This window comes from Lagenorhynchus albirostris, chromosome 8, assembly GCF_949774975.1.
Source record: "Lagenorhynchus albirostris chromosome 8, mLagAlb1.1, whole genome shotgun sequence".
In the NCBI taxonomy this organism is placed as follows: Eukaryota; Metazoa; Chordata; class Mammalia; order Artiodactyla; family Delphinidae; genus Lagenorhynchus; species Lagenorhynchus albirostris.
In genome coordinates this window covers 90,935,989-90,960,002 of record NC_083102.1, presented here as the reverse complement: position 1 = coordinate 90,960,002, position 24,014 = coordinate 90,935,989, and the positions used below count along the sequence as shown (strand labels likewise).

General features: G+C 36.4%; 1 protein-coding gene across 7 annotated transcripts in view; it reads left to right on the top strand.

Annotated features, from left to right (window-relative positions):
* The window catches only part of PNPLA8 (patatin like phospholipase domain containing 8), a 135,028-nt gene extending 128,715 nt beyond the window's left edge, over positions 1-6,313 (top strand). For all 7 annotated transcript variants that reach the window (XM_060157305.1, XM_060157301.1, XM_060157300.1 and 4 more), the window contains one exon: positions 4,496-6,313. In XM_060157305.1, coding sequence (XP_060013288.1) covers positions 4,496-4,770 — 275 coding nt within the window. In that variant the 3' untranslated portion in view covers positions 4,771-6,313. The remainder of the gene's footprint in view (positions 1-4,495) is intronic.
* Positions 6,314-24,014: the final 17,701 nt, after the last annotated feature.

The following is a 24,014-nucleotide window of genomic DNA, read 5'->3' as shown; positions in this document are numbered from 1 at the left end:
TATGTGAAATCTGTTATTAAATTTGTAAAAGTTATTGTTCACAGTTAACAGCCCCTTGCTTCTGAATCTCATTCTTTCTATATTGTCATGTTAGTGACTGAGTCATTAGCCTACATGAGGCTCTTAAACTCCCCACTAAGGATGTTTATCTATTAAATGATAACCCAAGAAAAGGTGACATTCTGGATTTTTCACTATCTGAAATTTTGTCAAATCAATAAAATATTCTTACTGTAAGCAGTCTTAGAAAAAAATAGCTTTGATCACCCAGTCTCATAATACTTACATGTATACCTTGTGCAAACCATGTGATGGGCTCATTTGAAATTTTCAGGAAATATGAAATGCTGCTTTCATTCACTTGCATTCTAGTTAATGAAGAATTAAGAGTGAAACATATGTAATTGCTGATACTAGATGGTTATCGATGTGTAGAAACAACAGTGTCATTTGGTTCAGTCTAATATATTATCAGTTGCCGAATAAATGGTGAATAGATGTAGACGGTTAAGCCTATGAGAAAACTAAACTAGACTGCTGTAGACAATTTACAAGAAGCAAATTAGACTCGATATGGGTCTTAAAAGATAGTTAGGGTTTGGACATTTGAAAAGAGGATTCAGACTTCAACTTCTGGCCATGATGGAATAATAGGAGCCATATATTTCCTCCTACCTTAAATCATTAGAAAACTGTACAGAGCAATGGTTTTCAGACGTTAGATGACAGATGGCAAGGCCACTGATTCCTGAGAGAGGGAAAATAAATGAAGTAATCACATGATTGCCCAGCTTGTTTCTAGGTGATAGCATGAGGAGTGGGGAACTCAAGCAGGACAGTCCCAGGCTCTCAGAAAACAGCGTTTGGGATGCAAAGAGGCCAAGGAAATTAGAATTTGTGGGCAAAATACTACAGAGAAGGCAGCTTCATAGAGAGAGTGCTCTAGAGCTGTGCAGAGGAGTCCCCTTGAGTACTGATCTGTGTTGTGTGCAAGCATGTGAGGAAACTACCCAAGGCAGATTACCCCAGAAAGGATTAAATAGAACAACGCTTGGGGCTCACACGGGACCAGGCAGCTCAGATTTCCATCACCTAAATTAGAAAGACCTTGTAATGTGTGGGATGTGCAGTAGAGTCCTCAGAAGGGTATGGTCTCAGTAGTGACATCAGATTAGTTCTAGACTGAAGACTGCTCTGGGTCCACCCTAACACAGCTTCAAAGCAATTCTCAAAAAGATCAAATTGAGTTCCAGTTAACAGCATCCACTGTTGGAATAAAAGCCAGCAATATTTAAAGGAATGCAACAAATTCCAGCACACAAAAATATAAGATTCACAATGTTTGGCATGCAATTAAAAAATTACCAGGCATACAGAGAAGCATGAAAAGACACATTTAACCAGGAGAAAATCCGATCAGTGAGAACAGACCTAGATATGAAACATGTGAGAGAATTGGCAGACAGAGGATGTTACAATAGCTATTCTAAGTATACTCCATGTTCAGTGAGATAGAGGAAGATTTGAACATGATGAGGAGAGAAATGGATGATATAGAAAGGACTCAAATCAAATCTGTAGAAGTGAAAAATGTAATGTGTGAAATGAAAAATACAGTTGATAAGATTAACAGCAATTCTGTACAAAAACATGGAGAAAAGAGAAGAAGAATAAATACTTACCAGCTCATTTCCTAAAGCCAGCATTACCCTGACACCTAAACCTGACAAAAACATTATTAAAAATATTAAAATACCAATCAATATTCCCTATTAATACGTATGCAGAAGTCCTAAAAATACACTAATAAATTGAATTCAGCAGTATATAAAAAGGAGAATACAGCATAATCCAATAGGGTACATCTCAGGAGTATGGGTTTGGCTTAACATTCAAAAAAATCGTATAATTCACTGTATGAACAGACAGAAAGAAGGAAAAATTTATGATAATCTCAACAGATGCATAAAGGGCATTTAGTAAAGTTCATCAACTATTCATGAGAAAAACTTTCAGCAGATTAGGAACAGGAGGGAACTTCCTCAGTCTGATAAAGGGCCTCTATGAAAAAGCTAGAGGTGGCATCGTGTTTAGTGGTGAAAGACCAAATCCTTTCTACTTAAGATGAGGAGCAGAGTAAGATGTTTCTCCTCGCTTCCAGCTAGTGTTGTACTGGAGGTCCTTTTCTGTGCAGTAAGGCAATAAAAGGAAATAAAAGGCATATAGATTAGAAATGAAAAGTAAATATTTACAGACAACCTAGTCGTCTATGCTGACAATTCTAAGGAATCTATAAAAATCTACTAGAACTAATAAGTGAGTTTAGCAAAGTTGAAGAATATAAGGTCAATAAAAATCAATTGTATTTCTGCATACTAGCAATGAACAATTAGAAATTGAAATTAAATATATACACAGATATTATTTATAATAGCATCAAAATATTAAATACTTAAGAAACTATTTAACAAATTATATACAAGACCTGAGCAGGAGAAACTACAAAACACTACAGAGAGAAATTAAAGAAGGCCTAAATAAATCGGTATATCAGTACCGTGCTCATGAATTGAAAATCTCGGTATTGTTATGGTGGCAGACCACAGATTGATCTATGGACTTCATGCAACTGCTATATAAATGAAAACGGACTTTTTCTGGAGTAGGGATTAACAAGATGACTATAAAATCTATATGAATATGGGAAGGACCTAGAATAACCAAAACAATTTTGAAAAAAAAAAAAATTGGAGGACTTAGACCCCCTGATTTCAAGACTATAAAGCTACAGTAAGCAAGGGTGGTATTTGCATAAAGACAGACAGAAGATCAGTGATACCTAATAGTACAGAAATTGATCCAGACATGTATGCTCAAAAGATTTTTGACAAAGGTAATTCAATGAGGAAAGGATAATCTTTTCAACAAATAGTACTGCGACAGTTAGATAACTGTATTTTAAAAGTTGAACCTTGACCCTTCACATCATACACAGAACCTAACTGGAAATGGATCACAGACCTAAATACAAGAGTTAAAACTGCAAATCCTCTAGAATACCCTGGAGAAAATCTTAATAACCTTGGGTTAAGTAAAGAGTCTTTGATAGGACACAATAAATGTGGACATAACAGGAAAAATAGATAAATTAGACTTCATCAAGTTATAATTTTGTTCTTCAAAAGACACTTTTAATAAAATGAAGACAAGCTATAGACTGAAATAAAATATTAGTAAAATATGTTTGATCCATCTTCAGAACCAAATGTATAATCAGATGCAATATATATAGAAAATGCTTACATTGTATAATATAAGGAATATACAGAGATGAAAACAAAAATTCAGTGGGGAAAAAAATGGCCAAGCGTCTATTTGAACAGACGCTTCACTGAAGAAGATGTACAGTTGACTAAGAAGTACATGGAAGACTTTTCAACATTATTAGTCCTTAGGGAAATGAAAATTAAAACCACAAGATCCCAGTACATATCCTCTAAAATGATTAAAATTGAGACCGACAGTACTAAGTCTTGGCAAAGATGTGGAACAGTGGGAACCAAGATATCCTAGTGGTTGGCGTGCAGAATGGTGCAACCATTTGGAAAACAGTGTTGTGGTTCTTAATACGATAAATAAACTTTTACCATATGAATGAGAAATATCATCTCTGAGTATTTACCCAAAAGAAATGGAACCATATATCTACAAAATGATTTAGGATTATTTCTAATAGCTAAAAACAGAAGAGAACCAGACCGGAGAGAACAAATTGTGTTATATCCGTACAGTGGATTACCACTGAGCAATAAAAAGGAAGGAACTATTGATCCATGCTGCAACATGTATTTCAGAAGCATTTTGCTGGGTAAAAGAAGCTAACCAGACCCAGAAGCGCTATATGTATTTATGATTCTGTTTATATGAAATTCTAGAAAAGGCAAAGGGTAAGGGAGGACCAACCATAAAAAGGCATGAAGAAGCTTTTGGGATGACAGAAAATGTAAATGTTCTATGTCATGATTGTTGCGGTGGTAACAGTGTATATGTTTGTGGAAACCCGTCAATTTAGACACTTAAAATCGGCAAATCTTATTGTATGTAAATTATACGTCAATAAAGATGATCTCAAGAAATTAAAAAACATGTACTCCCATAAAATTATTTATAAAAAAAGAAATTAAAAAACAAAAAAGGAAGGTTGGAAAGGCATTTCAGCAGTGGCTAACAGTATGACCGAAAACAGAGAAGAGAGTCCTGAAGCAGGGGTCCTAATTTATCAGAATTATATGGCGTATTTTGGGAGATGAATTTCATTTCATAGTTATATTCAATATTACGGATTCTTTACTCCTGCTGTTATTTAGCTGGAGTGTGGAAGTAAGCAAGGCTTTGTAATTTGCCTAAAATTGGATAATTGTAAAGAACGTAAAATTAGATCATTGCAGAATAACTCGATTTTTTAATTCACCCTATCCTCTGTTTGTTTTAACAGAAGTCCACGTAATGCTTGACGGTCTGTTACCTCCTGACACCTATTTTAGATTTAATCCTGTTATTTGTGAAAACATACCTCTAGATGAAAGTCGAAATGAAAAGCTGGATCAGCTGCAGTTGGAGGGGTTGAAGTACATAGAAAGAAATGAAGAAAAAATGAAAAAACTTGCAAAAATATTAAGTCAAGAAAAAACAACTCTTCAGAAAATTAATGATTGGATAAAACTAAAAACTGACATGTATGAAGGCCTTCCGTTCTTTTCAAAATTGTGATGAGTGTGTGCACAGTTAGCCTCCTAACTGAAGGCCTGTTCAGAAGATCCACAGAGTTCAATAAGGAATTGTGGGGTTCAGCATGACTACCTTTGAAATGCTTAGAATTCTGGGGAATCCTGAAAAGACAGTGTTCGGACCAGCTTGCACAGTACAGAGAGGTTGTGCGTGGTTACAGAATTCATCTGGGAATTAGGTTTTTATGATGTTAATAATTAACCACGTGTTAGGAATCTTACTGTGCCCGTTGGTTTTAGTACATATTGGTGTTGTATTGTTTGATGTTTGAAAATTTATTAATATATGTGCCAAACAAGGACTGAAAGCTGTCATATTATACTTGGTATTTTTACTTTAGTCACCATATTCAAGTTAAATTTATTTGATCATTGATTTTCTTTCATGTGGAAAGCTAATTTCTTAAAATAATTCATCTCTTTAAACATCACTTAGGTTTTCACTAGCTACATTCTGCATTCCAAATGTTGCTTTCTACTATTGTCATATCATCCAAACAGATAGAGAAAAAATGGGATTCTCTCTATCAGAGGACTTATACATTTGAAATATGAAAGAGCTAGATACGGTTTTCTATTCCAAATGTGTTTATTTCAACATCGTTTGGTTCCGAAAGATAGGTGAAGTTCCAATCAACCACTTATTCCCCCTGAAATTTCAAGGTAATGCTGTATGTTAACTTTTCTAGCTCTAGCTTAGCATTCACTGTTATGAAAGTAATTATTTGAATTTACTGAGAAAATGCCCCATCATTAACAAAAATAAGCTATTGAAATAATCTATGTTAAAAGGCTAATGTCATTTTTAAATTATTTATTGTTCATAATGTAGCCCTTCTTCTCTTTGTAGCATTTGAATATACCTGTCAACAGTATGCTTTAAAAAAATGTCAGGCTTGTTTTACCTTAACTCCTTTAACCATCTGGACTTCACAGAGGTTAACAACATATACACCAACCCGAATCATTGTTTATGCTAATCAGATTCATCCTTGTTGTGTTATCTATCTGCCATGTAAATCTTTCACCATGTTTAGATTTGTGAAGAGAAATGAAAAAAGGTGAGTGTCCTTTGCTTTGTACATGTAAACTAGAGCTAAACCCCTTACGGGGATTGTCATATTGTGTCTTTGCAACACTGATGCAAAGAGGCAGTGAGGCATGGTTCACAGATGCTGGGGGAGCTGAGTGTCTGGGTGCAGCTCGGGCTCCAATGCAGAGCCCTTCTCTTTGTGACCTGGAGGAGGGTGGACAGCCTCTCTGGCCTTCAGATATTTTATTTGTAAAATGAGAAGAGCTGCCTCTAAAATTTTATTTCCTCTTAACGGCAACTGAAAAGTAAATTCTGCAAATGTACAAGCAAAAGATAGGAAGAAGTGTGAAAATGAATTTTCAGTCCTACACAGGTAAAATATCTGCTCTTTTCAAAGAAGCAAAGAATTGTCTGTTTTAAAAAGAAAATGTAATAAATTATCCAACTTATCAGTTATTTTAAACATAGAAAATAAAAATTATTTTGTAGCTCAGTCCTTTTGGGGTGTTTCAGTTCTTATTTCTGTAATAAATGCTGTGGTGGTAATATTTCAGTTCTGTTCTTGCTGCTGATGTTATTGTTTATTAAAAATAGCACCGGGACTTCCCTGGTGGTGCAGTGGTTAAGAATCCACCTGCCAACACAGGGGACATGGGTTCGAGCCCTGGTCCGGGAAGATCCCACATGCTGCGGAGCAACTAAGCCCATGAGCCACAACTACTGAGCCTGCGCTCTAGAGCCCGTGAGCCACAACTACTGAGCCCGAGCACCACAGCTACTGAAGCCTGTGCGCCTAGAGCCTGTGCTCCGCAACAAGAGAAGCCACCGCGATGAGAAGCCCGCTCACGGCGACGAACGGCAGCCCCCGCTCGCCACAACTAGAGAAAGCCCACGCGCAGCAACAAAGACAACACAGGCAAAATTAAAAATAAATAAATAAAATAAAATGTATTTAAAAGAAAAGAAAGCACCTCGGGACTTCCCCAGCAGTCCAGTGGTTAAGACTGCACTTCCACTGCGGGGGGCACAGGTTTGATCCCTGGTCGGGGAACTAAGATCCTGCATGCCGTGTGGCGTGGCAAAAAAAAACAAAAAAAAAGAATTTGAAAAATAGTACCTCAGATAGAGTTGTCCCTAGAGGCATATTGGCTGGATGGGGTTTCTGCTAGGGATTTCTCCTAGGGAGTGGAGAGAGCCTGGCCTGGGTTGTAATTACACTCTGTACCTCTTCCTCTCCCACACCACATTTTATCCAGGAGAAAGTAGATGTCAAAGGAATCTTCTGAGAAGGAAGGAAGTCACAAAACGTGAGCATGCAGTCTGAGGGGATAGGGTGCCCCCCAGCAGTTGCTGACAGCTGCCTCCCCTTTTCACTTAGGGTAAGGTTGCTAATGACTGAAGGGCTGGGACCCCTAAAGTTCCATGCTCAAAATATTACCTAACCTGCTATACTCCAGAAATAATTCTAGTTACAGTTTTAAATATTTCACAGGTATCAGTGCTAGTAATGTGACTAAAAACATCAATTTGTAACATCCAAATTACAGTTTTTAGACACAGTGTAAGTAACTATGAAAGTACCAGTGATTTCTAAAGATAGTGTAAAATAGTCCTTTCAGACCACAAATACTGCATATTCATATACAACTAGAACAACTTGTACATGTAAGAAAAATGCAAATAATTGGAGATCAGAATATTTCTGGGTATTCATTGTAATAAAGCAAATTTCAAGTACAATAAAGTGTCACAAGTATGTAAGTTGCGTTCTTGTCCAAACCTGATGCAGTTCGTCTGTTTTACAGTTGCTTGGCTGATTATTTCCCTCTTGAACAGCACAAGGTATGAGTGTACTCTGGCCATAGCTTTTTTCTTAAACCACACAGTATGGCACGTAACTATGTTCCCATGTCCCTGTCTCTGTAGCTTTTTTCACTCTAACAAAGGTACACCCAGTTGGGTGGTGCACCCATTTTCAATTATTCTTGTCCCCATTTGTACTTGAAACTGATTATCTGGAGAACTGTGTAATTCACCTGAGATAACCTTCACTTAACAGTGAGGCCAGTGCTTTCCTTTGTCCAAAAGCAGAGTGGATTTCTTTTCAGGAAAGAAGAGAAGTAAAAGAATACTCTTCTGGGGGCTTCCCTGGTGGCGCAGTGGTTGGGAGTCTGCCTGCTAATGCAGGGGACACGGGTTCGAGCCCTGGTCTGGGAGGATCCCGCATGCCGCGGAGCAGCTGGGCCCGTGAGCCACAACTGCTGAGCCTGCGCATCTGGAGCCTGTGGTCCGCAACAAGAGAGGCCGCGATACTGAGAGGCCCGCGCACCGCGGTGAAGAGTGGCCCCCGCTTGCCACAACTAGAGAAAGCCCTCGCACAGAAACGAAGACCCAACACAGCAAAAATTAATTAATTAATAAACTCCTACCCCCAGCATCTTCTTTAAAAAAAAAAAAATACTCTTCTGAAAGATGAAGACTCACTACCAAGTAGGTTATGGATTTTTCGTGGGACTGTTTTTAAAGTAGGATCAGTTCTTTATGAGAAAAATCTTTTAAAGACAGATAAATGGCCTAATTAGGTTATTTCCAACGCAGTAGTTCTGTGATAATTTATAAAAGTAAAGTGATCAACTGAGTTAAAAGAAATGTCTGTCAGTCAAAGAAGAAATTAGGATAGTTAGTCTTCCTTGTTCATTCATATCACTTATTCTATAAGGTTTAACTGATGTCTTTGGCAAACAGTTTATGCTTCTTGATAAATTCATTCAAATCAAGTTTTCATTCATGCTACTGGTTATATCTAATTTTTAAAATTTTGATTTTTAAAAAATATAGCCGTGTGTGCCTTGCAAGTGGCTATATTTTGAAAAATTATTGAAAAACCAAAATTTATCCACTGTTAATAGTTTTATTACAACTAACTGGTAAAGTTATTAAATTGTTCCATTTTTACTTTAAGGGAAGTCTCATAACTCTGAAATTAGAGGAACATAAAGGTGTTTAAGTGCTTTCACGTCTGTAGAGGAAACGTGAGTATTTTTATGATTGTTAATAGCTAATATCTAGCACTTACAGGCCAACCACTATACTGAGAGCTCTATGTTCATTATCTCATTATATTATTTATGTCCCTGTGAAAGAGGTACTATTCTTCCTAGTTTTCAGCTAAGAATACCAAGGTTATAGAAAGTTAAATAATAATGAAGTAAAGAGGAAAGTCATAAACATTTTAAACTTTTCCTTTTGTCTCTCCCAATTAGCCAGGTTCAGAAGTTCATTATTCATCGTGCAGACGTTTACTGACCGCCATCTTTCTTCCAGGACCGCTTGCACCCCCTGCATCACCCATATTTGATCATCAGTTTCTGCTTTCAGAGGAAGTGCCTTTTTTTCTTTTTTACAGCTTGAGCAAGGTGTAATTTACGTACCAAAAAAGTCATCCATTGTAACTGTACAATTCAGTACTTTTTAGTAGATTTATAGAGTTGTGCGACCATCCAGCAGTCCAGTTTTAGAGTAATTGCATCATCTGCAAAAGTTCTCTTATGCACATTTGTAGCCATTCCCTGCTCCAACCACGGATACACTTTCTTGTCTGTATAGATTCACCATTTCTGGATATTTCTAAAAATGGGATCATACAGTATGTAATCTGTGAAAAAGCATCTAGCTTTTTTCACTTAGCATGTTTTTGAGATTCATCCAGCTTGTAGCATGTATCAGTAGTTGGCTCCTTTTTATTGCCGAGTAGTAGTCCACTGTATGGATAGACCACATTTTATCTTTTCACAAATTGATGATCGTTTGAATTTTTAGTATTTACCTATGATGAATAATGCTGCAGTGAGGTTCACGTACGGGCCTTTGTGAGGACGTATGTTTTCATTTCTCTCAAGTACATATCTGGAAGTGGAGTGACTGTAACAGTTGTATGGTAGGTGTGTGTTGAACTTTGAAGAAACAGCCAGTTTTCCAAAGTGTCTATACCATTTTACATCCCCATCAGCAGTTCCATAGAGTTCCAGTTTTCGATACATCTTCTCCAGCCCTGGGTATTGTTTGTCTTTTTGATTATAGCCATCCTAGGGGGTATGTAATGGTATTACAGTGTGGTTTTGATTTGCAGTCCCCCAATAACTATTGATGTTGAGCATCTTCTTAGGTGCTTATTAGTTATTTGTACCTCTTCTGCAGTGAAATATCCATTCAACTCTTTTGCCCATTTTTAAATTGGTTTCTTTGTCTTTTTATCGAGTTGCCAGAGTTCTTTATATATTCTGGATGCCGGTCTTTTGCCAGCTATATATATATCTCCCAGTCTGTGCATTGTCTTTTCATTTTCTTTGTAATGTCTTTTAAGCAGACATACGAGTTTTTAATTTTGATGGTCAGTTTATCAGTTTATTCTTTTGAGTTAATTTTGTTTATGGTGTGAATAAGGGTCAAGTTTCTCTCTCTCTGTCTCTTTTTGCATAAGGATAACCAGTTGTCCCAGCATCATTTGTTAAAAAAAAATCCTCTCACCACTGAATTGTCTTTGTACTTTTGTCAGAAATTTGTTATCTTTATATTCGTGAGTTGGTTTCTGGACTCTCTTTTCTGTTCCATTGATCTATGTATTAATCCTATACCAGTACCACACTGTCCTGGTTACTATAGCTATATAATAACTTTTAAAATCAGACAGTATAATTCTTCCAGCTTGTGCTTTTTCAAATTTATTTTGGCTTTTCTGGTTCCTTTGCATTTCCACATAAATTTTAGAATCAGCTTGTCAGCATGCACGCACGTGCGCGCGCATGCGCGCGCACACACACACACACACACAGCTGGCTGGAATTCTGATAGGGATGCATTGAATGTATAAAGTTGAGAGAACTGACATAGTAACAATATTGAGTATTTCAGTTGTGTCTGTCCTTTGAAGCATACAATGAACATGGACTATCTCGATTTAGATTAAAAAAAATTTTTTTTCTAAGCAGTGTTCTGTAGTTTTCAGTGTACACAGTGTACACTCCTTTCGTAAAATTTATTTCTAAGTATTTTTATTAATTTTCATGCAATCGTGAATGGAATTTTTTTTTAATTTCATTTTCTGATTGTTCCTAGTATGGAGCAATATGTACAGTGATTGCAACTCTGGTGACAGCATGATTTTCCATCTTATGAATTATCCAGTTAGTAATGTCGCAATGACCTAATCTATGAAGTATGGACAGGGTGCTACAGGTTGTGAAAAATGATTGCAGCATATAATGGTCTCACTGGTAATTCATGACTATATGATAGTTCTGTGTTTTTGTATATTTGGGCAGTGAACACCTATTTTAAGTGTTCAAATCTAATTATTCAACAATATGTATATACATTAAATATTGCATTTACATTACTGCGTTATTTTGGCATAAAGGTATTTAAATCTCCGGAAATAATATTGATTTAGAAAAATCAGGTCCTGGATTCCGGATTAGATGATATTTTATTGTTGTAGGTGCTCAGTAACTGGTGAGTTACTGAATTACATTTTAACATTTTGTCTTACGTTATTCGTACGTAAAATGTTTTAAATTTATTTCTGATTAAGTATGTTGAGTTGGGTTAGCATTTAGTCTCAATAAATATAAACATGTTTGGTTTTTTTTGGCCGCGCAGCACGACTTGTGGGATCTTAGTTACCCAGCCAGGGATCAGACCCAGGTCCACAGCAGTGAAAGCCCACGTCCTAATCACTGGACCACCAGGGAATTCCCTCAATCAGTAAAAACATTAATTATAGATTAGTATTTTAGATAAGATCAATATGGTAGGTGCTCAATACATTCATTAGATTCAGAATTTAGGAATTCGCTTGCTTTCCTTATTTTCATATTTCTTCATTGTAGATTCCTGTGCTGAATATTAACTCATAAAAAAAATATTTTGACATAGGCTGAGCAATTGTGAACTCTCAAATGTAGAAGTTCCTGAAATGCATATATTTAAAACAGGAGTCAGTGATGAATTTAAACTATGGCACAAAACAATAAACATGAAAGCTCATCTCAGGCTTTGTGAATTTATGAAAGTGTACACTGTCTTCTTTTTCTTTTACCAGTTAGCAGAACAAGAAATAAGACCTTTCTAGTAGTGGAAATTGGCCGCTTGTCTTATTTTTTAATTGTTTCTGAGGCGGCCGTAATTTACCTTTGTTCATTCCAATGTATGTTATTCTGACAGCTTCATGCTCCTTGTGAATGACAGCCATTAAATGTATAAGCTTCCACTTTACTACCTTTATGCGTAACAGCCATGACATTTGAGTGTTTGCTAAGTACCAGGAACCGAGCTAAGCAGGTTACATGTATTATAGCACATTTAATCCTCCCAGTAAGCCTATGAGGTGAATAGCATAATTACCCCTTTCTTAGAAAGAAAATGTTGCCCAAGGTATCACAGGACGTGGTAGATGAATCCATTTTCTAACCACAACTCTTTCTATACCTCGTCCCTAGACTGTCCTTTCCTGAAATGCTGTAAAGAGATTTCAGATCCAGTTTATTACTAAACTGAATCTGTAAACTCTTGGGTTTAATCAGTGAAGAAGTATAATTCCAACATCAAATTGTGTGAATACTTCTTATGTCCTTGTCTACCACAGTGGTTCTCTACTAGAAGTGTATTATCCCTCTCCCTGGAAGGATTTGAAAATCTGGGGGAGTGAGGGGAGATTGTCTGGGGAAACTACTGGCATTTAGTACCCCAGGAGGCAGAGATAGTAAATGCTAGGCATGGCACAGGGCACAGAGCAGCCTCTCGTAATGAACTCTCCCACCCAAAATACCAACGTTGCTCCCTTTCAGAAGCATGAGCTGCTGTCCACACAATATAAATGATGAGTCTCTTCCACAAGAAATTGAGGGTATACTTTGCCCAGAGTTAGGGTGCATAAACCATTTGTAAAATTCCATTTTGATTCCATCTCAAGAGGAATTCTTTTTGCATTAGTTGTCCCTTTTTTATCTTTTTTTTTGGCCAAGTTTAAATACAACTGAACTGTTCACTTAATCTTACTTTTCTGGACCAAATCTATGGCAGTTATTCTTTCATGACTAGGAAATAGGAAGGAAGGAGATCACATTAAAAAACAGTTTGTTCTGTTCCTGGCAGAGCTATCCACCATCCAAAAAAAGATTCGTAGAGTACAGATGGCCCCGGACTAAACGGTTTGCATGTGCTAGGCCAAGGGTTTGATAAATGTGTGTCTCTCAAGGGTCACACTGATTGCCTTGTTCATTATAAACCTTTATTCAACTGATACAAGTCAATTGAAATTCATCACATTCCACAGATATGTATTATTAGTTTAGTCTGTTAAAGTATTGATTGTAATGTTGACTCACGTTCTTGATGAATTTTTAACTTAACACAGATTCATTCCTTGCCTCTAGACAATATATATATTCTGAGTTGTATTTTAAAGATTTCAGTCTGATTGAATATGAACAGATTACATGGTCCAAAATGGTTGAGAGTTCCAGTAATAGTTGTAGCTAATTTATTGCCATTTAATCTTCATAACAAGGTGCTATCATTATCCCTGTTTTATACTAGCACTATTTTGATGATGATGGTGAGAAAAGTCTTATTTTTCTTGCCTGCTATTAAATTCAGACTCTGTATCCTTCCCCAAAGAGAAGCAAATATTCATTATCAATGGGAAATAATAGATCATAATGTGAACATGGGTGGATAGCTGTCTCTCTTAAATTATAGATCTAAAATAACAAATACCTTAATATCCTTTCACATATTTTTTTCTCATCTACATCACATTTAGATGCCTGATTTGTGTTTTTAAACGCCTGATTTGTATTTTTAGACAGTTTTCAAGGATCACACCAAGATAAGTGTACTACCCATCTTATAGGAGAATAAAATGGTAAGTTAACAATTATGACTTGGTAGCACTCTTCCTTATAGCATGTGCTACTACTGACAGTGTTTGTAGAAGGCAAAGTGATAACAGCAATCCAGAAGTCCATCCAGTTACCTGAGACGAAAGGAAAACTATGTCGTCTTATATTAATTATATGACATTGTATTCCCAACACTCCTTGCTCTAAAATAGTATTTAATGTACGTTTTAATTAAATTACATATCAAAATAATTTTAAAAGAACTGTGAGTGCAATTACAAATAACCCATACCTTGGCCAAATAGAACAGAATATTAAAAAGAAAAAGTCATCAAATGTTTTATGCCAAAATACACTTAGCCTAAAAATCCTTAGGATTCACTCTAGGAATCTTGCAAAAGAAAATCTTATGTTCATTATGTTTTGTACAGTTGGACCACATTTTCAAAAACAAATGTTCCACATTTCAAAAACATAGTCATTGTACTTTTGTGTTTGTGGTATGAATAAAGAATTCTTAAAAGTCCCTCAAATTAAAAAAGTTAAGTAAAACCAGTGTAACTTGCACCTCTCTCTGTCTTTCAGATTTGGTCTTAAAAACATGTTTTTAAAAAAATAATACTAATTGAATTAAGAGCCATTTAAAATTCACAATTTTTTTTTCTGTCTTAATCATTAAAGCCACAGCTTGTAAATCACAGATGCTGTTATTTTGCTAAGTTTGAATGAACGTGTTTGGTATCAGGATACAATTAATCCATATACATCTAAACATGTTGAATTCCATTTCCTTTGTTGAATTATGTGATAAGTACCCAATGCTAACATTCAGAAACTGTAGAAATGATGGAACTTTACACTGTTTGCTTAGTATATAATGCACATATATTTACGTATGTGTATAGTGTATAACAAAGAAATATATGCTTCAAAGCATATGATGAAGGTTAGATGGTATAGAATTTTGTGATATAGGCTTATACCACTATCATTTTTTGAGCATAGGTGAGTGACTATGTCCTGATCTTCAGATATAGTATCCCAGGTGTCTGCAATAGTGTGTGGAACATAGTGCTACATCCATCTCATCACAAGTATAATCATCAGCTCACAGAATATTTCAACTCCAACTTTCTTTAGAGTAATTTTCACCAGAGAGCTACTTTAAAAAAAAAAAAAAAGTATCTTATGTGCACTGCAGTCATTTGAAAACATCTTCAAAAGTCATGATTACAAGCTTAAAACATGTAGATAGAAGTATATGTGCTTCTTTATAAAGCAGGAGAGAGAAGGGAAAATTCTCAGTCAACAAATAATTGCAATAACGTAGCTTGCTTTATTTATCTAATTATATTATGCATTCCCAACTCAACTTGTCATATGCTTCTCACGACTATCTCACAGCTTCTAGCATCCTGCTAGATAGATTATAGGCCCTTAATAAATGTTTTTAAGTTGGGCTTAATTAAATGACCTATCTGCCTTACACTATTATGAGGAGATGGGGAAAATGAATATGCTTTAAAAGGTACTTTCTGAAACAGTTTACTTTTAAAATCCGAAAATGAGGCTTGTTCCCAGTGCTGGTGGGTAGAATCATGGCTGGGATCATTTTCCTCAGTGTGAGTGGGACCCTTTCCAGACAATAAAAATCGCACAGGTTACAAAGCCTGTCATTTTCTCTCACCTAGTGCCCAAGGTAAACACTGTTCAGACTGTTTGCATGTCTTATATTTTGACAGGGACTCAAATACAACCCTTCTGGGCACAGAAGAAAGGTTTCTTCTGTTTGAAATGTGAGCTTTTTTCTACCTCTTACTGTCGTTATCTGCTCATTCTAAAGCCACAACTGCCTTGTTGCCTAGATCCTTAAAGACACAACTTATTTTAGTAAATCTGTGGGTGGGGACCTTTGTACCTCCAGTGAACAATAAACTATAGTCATACATTTGTATACAGCACTTATTTATAATTGCTTACAGCATTTATATACTTTCCAAAACACCTTCAAGTGTATTTCTTCATTTTATTATAACAGCTGTCTCGCGGCTTGGCAAGGCAAGCATTGTTATCCCACAAGGAATGTATGAAGTATAGCACTGAAATACCCAAAGGCTTGTCTGACTTCACTCTGTTTAATATGATTGTTTGAGCCAGTGAATTCCCAGCCCAGGACTCTTCGCACTACTTTCCAAAGAATCACTGGCGGTGGGAGTATTGGCTGCAATAAACAGGTTCTGGTCATAGTGGGAATTTGTATTCTTTCCCAGTGTTGCACAAGATTTGCACTTCTGGGGGATTTGCTTTTATTTTTCTAAAGTGGGAATACTTCATCATAAATGACATGTGTTAAACACCCATTTGTATCGTGAACCTGACTCTGAATGAGATTTCAGTATATTAAAGGAATGTGTCCTTGAACGATTCTCTGGAGATCTGGATGTCAGAAAAATAAAACAATACAGTGAGCGATATCCTACACACTTTGGAAGTGCGCAGATGGAACAAGGTCAGTGCAGTGTTGTCCAGTTCTGGGTCTAGTTTCAAGTCCCTGATCAATAGCCCCAGGGAGGTAATAGGTTTTGTGTTAAGATGAAGGTCTTTGTCGAAACTTGAATGGGCTCAAAGTGAGGCCCTAGGCAAGTTCACTGCCCTGAGAGTTTCCCTACCTGAAAAATGCAGAGTTGTTATGGGCCCTAAGAATAATGTAGGTTAAAGTGCCTGGAATATAGTATGTAGTTGCTCAATAGCTACATGTTTGTAATGTATATAACACTAACTACGAATGTATATTACACCAGTATATACTGAGTAATAGCAATTATTTTTGTGTTCTGGGAAATTAAGATTCCGAGGTAAAGTACATTGTTAGTAATTTTTATTGAGTTATATAGCTTTAAAATCACAGGGTTCTGTTTCTCAATGTCACAGAATTACGTTGTGCAACATTCCTCCCCTCCAGTCCTTGAAAGGATCGTGCATTCATTTGATACGACCTCTTCTTTTTTCTGCATTATCTTTTATTACTCTATTCTGTTGTACCATATGATGCATTGCTAAAAACACTACTAACAGTATTATACTTTGGGGTTATAAATTGAGGATATGTATAATGCCCACTCTTGTTTATGTAAAAATAATGTTATCGACCTTGGAGTCAAATGATCTTGTTGCACGTGAATTATTGCATCCCGTGTTATTTGCTGCCAAATCATTTTCAACAGTTTTCAATGCCCTTGTTTCTAAAATTGATTTACAAATAAAACAAGCATGAACATAGAAACTGTAGACCTTACATATTTTATTTATGCTAAAAAAAGATAGTTTAAGATGTGCAGCAAATTGTTATTTCCCTTATGTTGCAGAAGCTACTAACTGTACAGGTCATACAATTGGAAATGAAACCAGTTAGCTCTGAAGAAATGTATCCTGGGCCTGACTGTCCTTACCACGTCAAACCCTGACTGCAGAGTCTACTCTCTTCGCACAGAGACTACGCCCATCAAGAGATGAGAAGAGGGAGGTACTTCAAGTTTAGTCCGGGTTACGTGGCAGCAGTTTTGGCAGGCAGGGGAAGAACAGTGTTCAGAGAATACATTGATTTTTGTTGTCCTGGATCTGGGGGTTTAATCTTGCTCTGCAGCTGAGGAAAGATGTTCTTTGCACTTTATGCTTAGAGTGTCTTTAAACTCACTGTTATTCAATAGACTATCCTCATGGTGCCTCCCATTATACAGTCCCCCTCCCCTTAATATACACACACCATGGTTCCTGAGACCTATGACTTCCCTATACTGACATTTCATTCATTCATTGAGTGAATATTGGTTAAACGCCTAATATGCGCCAGACATATTTAAGAAATTATGACAGAAGAGTGAGGCAGAGTGGTGAAACACCAAAGTACCAGACCTTGCGCATCCCAAAGAGAGTTGTTTGGCCTTTAAAGCAGTCCCTCTGGGGACTTCGCTGGCAGTCCAGTGGTTATGATTCCGTACTGCCACTGCAGGGGGCAACGGGTTAGATCCCTGGTCAGGGGCCTAAATTAATTAACTAATTAATTATAAAAACAACAACAAAGCTGTCACTCTGGGAAGCTTTACAATTTTTTTTAGCATTTTTAATTTTTTTTTATACAGCAGGTCATTATTACTCATCAGTTTTATACACATCAGTGTATACGTGTCAATCCCAATCAATTGGGATTGCCCAGTTCATCACACCACCCCCACCAGCCCCCGTCACTTTCCCCCCTTGGGTTCCGTATGTTTGTTCTCTACCTCTGTCTCTGTTTCTGCCCTGCAGAGTGGTTCATATGTACCATTTTTCTAGGTTCCACATATATGCGTTAATATGCGATATTTGTTTTTCTCTTTCTGACTTACTTCACTCTGTATGACAGTTTCTAGATCGATCCACATCTCTACAAATGACCCAATTTCATTCCTTTTTGTGGCTGAGTAATATTCCATTGTATATATGTGCCACATCTTCTTTATCCATTCGTCTGTCGATGGGCATTTAGGTTGCTTCCATGTCCTGGCTATTGTGAATAGAGCTGCAATGAATATTGTGGTACATGACTCTTTTTGAATTATGGTTTTCTCAGGATATATGCCCAGTAGTGGGATTGCTGGGTCATATGGTAATTCTATTTTTAGTTTTTTAAGGAACCTCCATACTGTTCTCCATAGTGGCTGTATCAATTTACATTCCCACGAACAGTGCAGGAGGGTTCCCTTTTAACCACACCCTTTCCAGTATTTATTGTTTCTAGTTTTTTTGATGGTGGCCATTCTGACCAGCATGAGGTGATACCTCATTGTAGTTTTGATTTGCATTTCTCTAATGATTAGTGATGTTGAGCAGCTTTTCATGTGCTTCTTGGCCATCTGTATGTCTTCTCTGGAGAAATGTCTGTTTAGGTCTTCTGCCCATTTTTGGATTGGGTTGTTTGTTTTTTTAATATTGAGCTGCGTGAGCTGTTTATATATTTTGGAGATTAATCCTTTGTCCATTGATTTGTTTGCAATTATTTTCTCCCATTCTGAGGGTTCTCTTTTTGTCTTGTTTATGGTTTCCTTTGCTGTGCAAAAGCATTGAAGTTTCATTAGGTCCCATTTGTTTATTTTTGTATTTATTTCCATTACTCTAAGAGGTGGATCAAAAAAGATCTTGCTGTGATTTATGTCAAAGACTGTTCTTCCTATATTTTCCTCTAAAAGTTTTATAGTGTCCCATCTTACATTTAGGTCTCTAATCCATTTTGAGTTTATTTTTGTGTATGGTGTTAGGGAGTGTTCTAATTTCATTCTTTTACATGTAGCTGTCCAGTTTTCACAGCACCACTTATTGAAGAGACTGTCTTTTCTCCATTGTATATCCTTGCTTCCTTTGTCATAGATTAGTTGACCATACGTGCGTGGGTTTATCTCTGGGCTTTCTATCCTGTTCCATTGGTCTATGTTTCTGTTTTTGTGCCAGTACCAGACTGTCTTGATTACTGTAGCTTTGTAGTATAGTCTGAAGTCAGGGAGTCTGATTCCTCCAGCTCCGTTATTTTCCCTCAAGACTGCTTTGGCTATTCGGGGTCTTTAGTGCCTCCATACAAATTTTAAGATTTTTTTGTTCTAGTTCCGTAAAATATGCCATTGGTAATTTGATAGGGTTTGTATTGAATCGGTAGATTGTTTTGGGTAGTATAGTCATTATCACAATATTGATTATTCCAATCCGAGAACATGGTATATCTCTCCATCTGTTGGTATCATCTTTAATTTCTTTCATCAGTGTCTTATAGTTTTCTGCATACACGTTTTTTGTCTCCCTAGGTAGGTTTATTCCTAGGTGTTTTATTCTTTTTGTTGCAATGGTAAATGGGAGTGTTTCCTTAATTTCTTTTTCAGATTTTTCATCATTAGTGCATAGGAATGCAAGAGATTTCTGTGCATTAATTTTGTATCCTGCAACGTTACCAAATTCATTGATTAGCTCTAGTAGTTTTCTGGTGGCATCTTTAGGATTCTCTATATATAGTATCATGTCATCTGCAAACAGTGACAGTTTTACCTCTTTTCCGATTTGTATTCCTTTTATTTCTTTTTCGTCTCTGATTGCCGTGGCTAGGACTTCCGAAACTATGTTGAATAATAGTGGTGAGAGTGGACATCCTTGTCTTGTTCCTGACCTTGGAGGAAATGCTTTCAGTTTTTCACCATTGAGAATGATGTTTGCTGTGCGTTTGTTGTTGATGGCCTTTATTATGTTGAGGTATGTTCCCTCTGTGCCCACTTCTGGAGAGTTTTTAATCAGAAATGGGTGTTGAATTTTGTGAAAAGCTTTTTCTGCATCTATTGAGATGATCATATGGTTTTTCTTCTTCAATTTGTTAATATGGTGTATCACATTGATTGATTTATATATGCTGAAGACTCCTTGCATCCCTGGGATAAATCCCACTTGATCATGGTTTATGATCCTTCTAATGTGTTGTCGGATTCTGTTTGCTAGTATTTTGTTGAGGATTTTTGTATTTATATTCATCAGTGATATTGGTCTGTAATTTTCTTTTTTTATAGTATCTTTGCCTGGTTTTGGTATCAGGGTGATGGTGGCCTCATAGAATGAGTTTGGGAGTGTTGCTTCCTCTGCAATTTTTTGGAAGAGTTTGAGAAGGTTGGGTGTTAGCTCTTCTCTAAATGTTTGATAGAAATCACCGTGAAGCCATCTGGTCCTGGACTTTTGTTTGTTGGAAGATTTTTAATCACAGTTTCAATTTCATTACTTGTGATTGGTCTGCTCATATTTTCTATTTCTTCCTGGTTCAGTCTTGGAAGGTTATACCTTTCTAAAAATTTGTCCATTTCTTCCAGGTTGTCCATTTTATTGGCATGGAGTTGCTTGTAGTAGTCTCTTAGGGTGCTTTGTATTTCTGAGTTGTCTGTTGTAACTTCTCCTTGTTCATTTCTAATTTTACTGATTTGAGTCCTCTCCCTCTTTTTCTTGATGAGTCTGGCTAATGGTTTATCAATTTTGTTTATCATCTCAAAGAACCAGCTTTTACTTTTATTGATCTTTGCTGTTGTTTTCATTGTTTCTATTTCATTTATTTCTGCTCTGATCTTTATGATTTCTTTCCTTCTGCTAACTTTGGGTTTTGTTTGTTCTTCTTTCTCTAGTTCCTTTAGATGTAAAGTTAGATTGTTTATTTGAGATTTTTCTTGTTTCTTGAGGTAGGCTTGTATTGCTATAAACTTCCCTCTTAGAAGTGCTTTTGCTGCATCCCGTAGGTTTTGGATCGTCGTGTTTTCATTGTCATTTGTCTCTAGGTATTTTTTGAGTTCTTCTTTGATTTCTTCAGTGATCTCTTGGTTATTTAGTAACGTATTGTTTAGCCTCCATGTGTGTGTGTTCTTTACATTTTTTCCCTGTAATTCATTTCTAATCTCATAGCATTGTGGTCAGAAAAAGATGCTTGATATGATTTCAATTTTCTTAAATTTACTGTGGCTTGATTTATGACCCAAGATGTGATCTATCCTGGAGAATGTTCTGTGAGCTCTTGAGAAGAATATGTAATCTGCTGCTTTCGATGGAATTACCTATAAATAGCCATTAAATCTATCTGGTCTATATTGTGTCATTTAAAGCTTCTGTCTCCTTATTTATTTTCATTTTGGATGATCTGTCCATTGGTATAAGTGAGGTGTTAAAGTCCGCCACTATTATTGTTTTATTATTATATTATTATATTGTCGATTTCCTCTTTTATAGCTGTTAGCAGTTGCCTTTTGTATTGAGGTGCTCCTATGTTGGGTGCATATATATTTATAATTGTTATATCTTCTTCATGGATTGATCCCTTGATCATTATGTAGTGTCCTTTCATGTCTCTTGTAACATTCTTTAAAGTCTGTTTTATCTGATATGAGTATTGCTACTCCAGCTTTCTTTTGATTTACATTTGCAGGGAATATCTTTTTCTATCCCCTCACTTTCAGTCTGTATGTGTCCCTAGGTCTGAAGTGGGCCTCTTGTAGACAGCATATAGATGGGTCTTGTTTTTGTATCCATTGAGCAAGCCTGTGTCTTTTGGTTGGAGCATTTAATCCACTCACGTTTAAGGTAATTATCGATATGTATGTTCCTATTACCATTTTATAAATTGTTATGGGTTTGTTTTTGTAGGTCCTTTTCTTCTCTTGTGTTTCCCACTTAGAGAAGTTCCTTTAGCATTTGTGGTAGAGCTCGTTTGGTGGTGCTGAATTCTCTTAGCTTTTGCTTGTCTGTAAAGCTTTTGATTTCTCCATTGAATCTGAATGAGATCCTTGCCAGGTAGAGTAATCTTGGTTGTAGCTTCTTCCCTTTCATCACTTTAAGTATATCATGCCACTCTCTTCTGGCTTGTAGAGTTTCTGCTGAGAAATCAGCTGTTAACCTTATGGGAGTTCCCCTGTATATTATTTGTCGTTTTTCCCTTGCTGCTTTCAGTAGTTTTTCTATTGCCAGTTTGATTACTATGTGTCTCGGCGTGTTTCTCCTTGGATTTATCCTGTGTGGGACTCTCTGTGCTTCCTGGACTTGGGTGGCTATTTCCTTTCCCATGTTAGGGAAGTTTTCAACTATAATCTCTTCAAATATTTTCTCGGGTCCTTTCTCTCTCTCTTCGCCTTCTGGGACCCCTATAATGCGAATGTTGTTGTGTTTAATGTTGTCCCAGAGGTCTCTTAGGCTGCCTTCATTTCTTTTCATTCTTTTTCTTTATTCTGTTCAACAGCAGTGAATTCCATGATTCTGTCTTCCAGGTCACTTCTCCATTCTTCTGCCTTGGTTATTCTGCTATTGATTCCTTCTAGTGTAGTTTTCTTTTCAGTTACTGTACTGTTCATCTCTGTTTGTTTGTTCTTTAATTCTTCTAGGTCTTTGTTAAACATTTCTTGCATCTTCTCAATCTTTGCCTCCATTCTTTTTCCAAGGTCCTGGATCATCTTCACTATCATTATTCTGAATTCTTTTTCTGGAAGGTTGCATATCTCCACTCCATTTAGTTGTTTTTCTGGGACTTTATCTTGTTCCTTCATATGGTACATACCCCTCTGGCTTTTCATCTTGTCTATCTTTCTGTGAATGTGGTTTTTGTTTCACAGGCTGCAGGATTGTAGTTCTTCTTGCTTCTGCTGTCTGCCCTCTTGCTTTACAATTTTATCAATGATTTTCCCATCTCTCTTTTGGACCTTTATTCCTGAGCCAGTACATGTATGTTTGTATATATACTGTGTATATTCTAATAACTTCAGTTTTATATATATATATATATATACACACACACACGTATACATACATACACACATAAAATTTCTCTTATGTATATAACCATGTGATTTCTGTTATATACAAAATATATAATTTCTGTTATACATATGTATATGTTTAATTCTATATAATTAACTTCTTTACTACTACTGTTGTAGTAAACTCTGGAACAAAACCAATGCATCTGAATACATGATCTTTCAGGAAGTTCTTTAACCTTTCCAAGGCTCAGTTTTTTTACCTGTAAGACTGGATAAACAATGGAAAAATCATACGGTTGTGAAGATTTATTTATCATTAGTAAATTAATCCAAAATGGGATCAGTGACGTTGACAAAAATCTCTCTGGACATTTTAAAAGATTGAGTCAGTCATATCAATTTTTCATCAGAAATACCTTCTGTATTGCATAGACCTTTTATGCATTTACATAGAAGTATGCAGTGATGAGCAGAATTCTATCGAAGTGTTCAGCATTTTTGTTTTTTACTTCTGCCTTCAGGTTTTTCTATTTCAGAATACCATGCACTTCTAAAGAGAATCACCAAAGGGCCAAAGTCTGGGAGTTCTTTAAGCAAGTACAGTCTTTGCCTTATTGACGTGTGCCTGTCTTGTTGTAAGGTTGAATGACTAGTATGCATATTCTATTTCTGGACCACGTTTTGAAGATCACCAGAATGCAGAGGCCCCTTTGCCCCAAGTCCTGTATTCATGGGACACACTATCCCTGGGCTCTGGAGTAAGAACATTAGCTGCCTTAGCTCCAAGTTTCAGTGCCAAAGCCAAGCAGTGTCCAGAAGCCCACCAGGTACCACTCTGGTCTAGGGCATGACAGTAGACAAGGGATGCCAAGGAAAAAATAATGAGAAAATAGCCCCAGATTTTAAATAAATGTTTTATTGAATAGATAAGTCTAGTCAAACTTTAGACAAGTGATTTTTAAATCCTCCATAATTGTCATCTTAACAGAGCTTTTGTTTT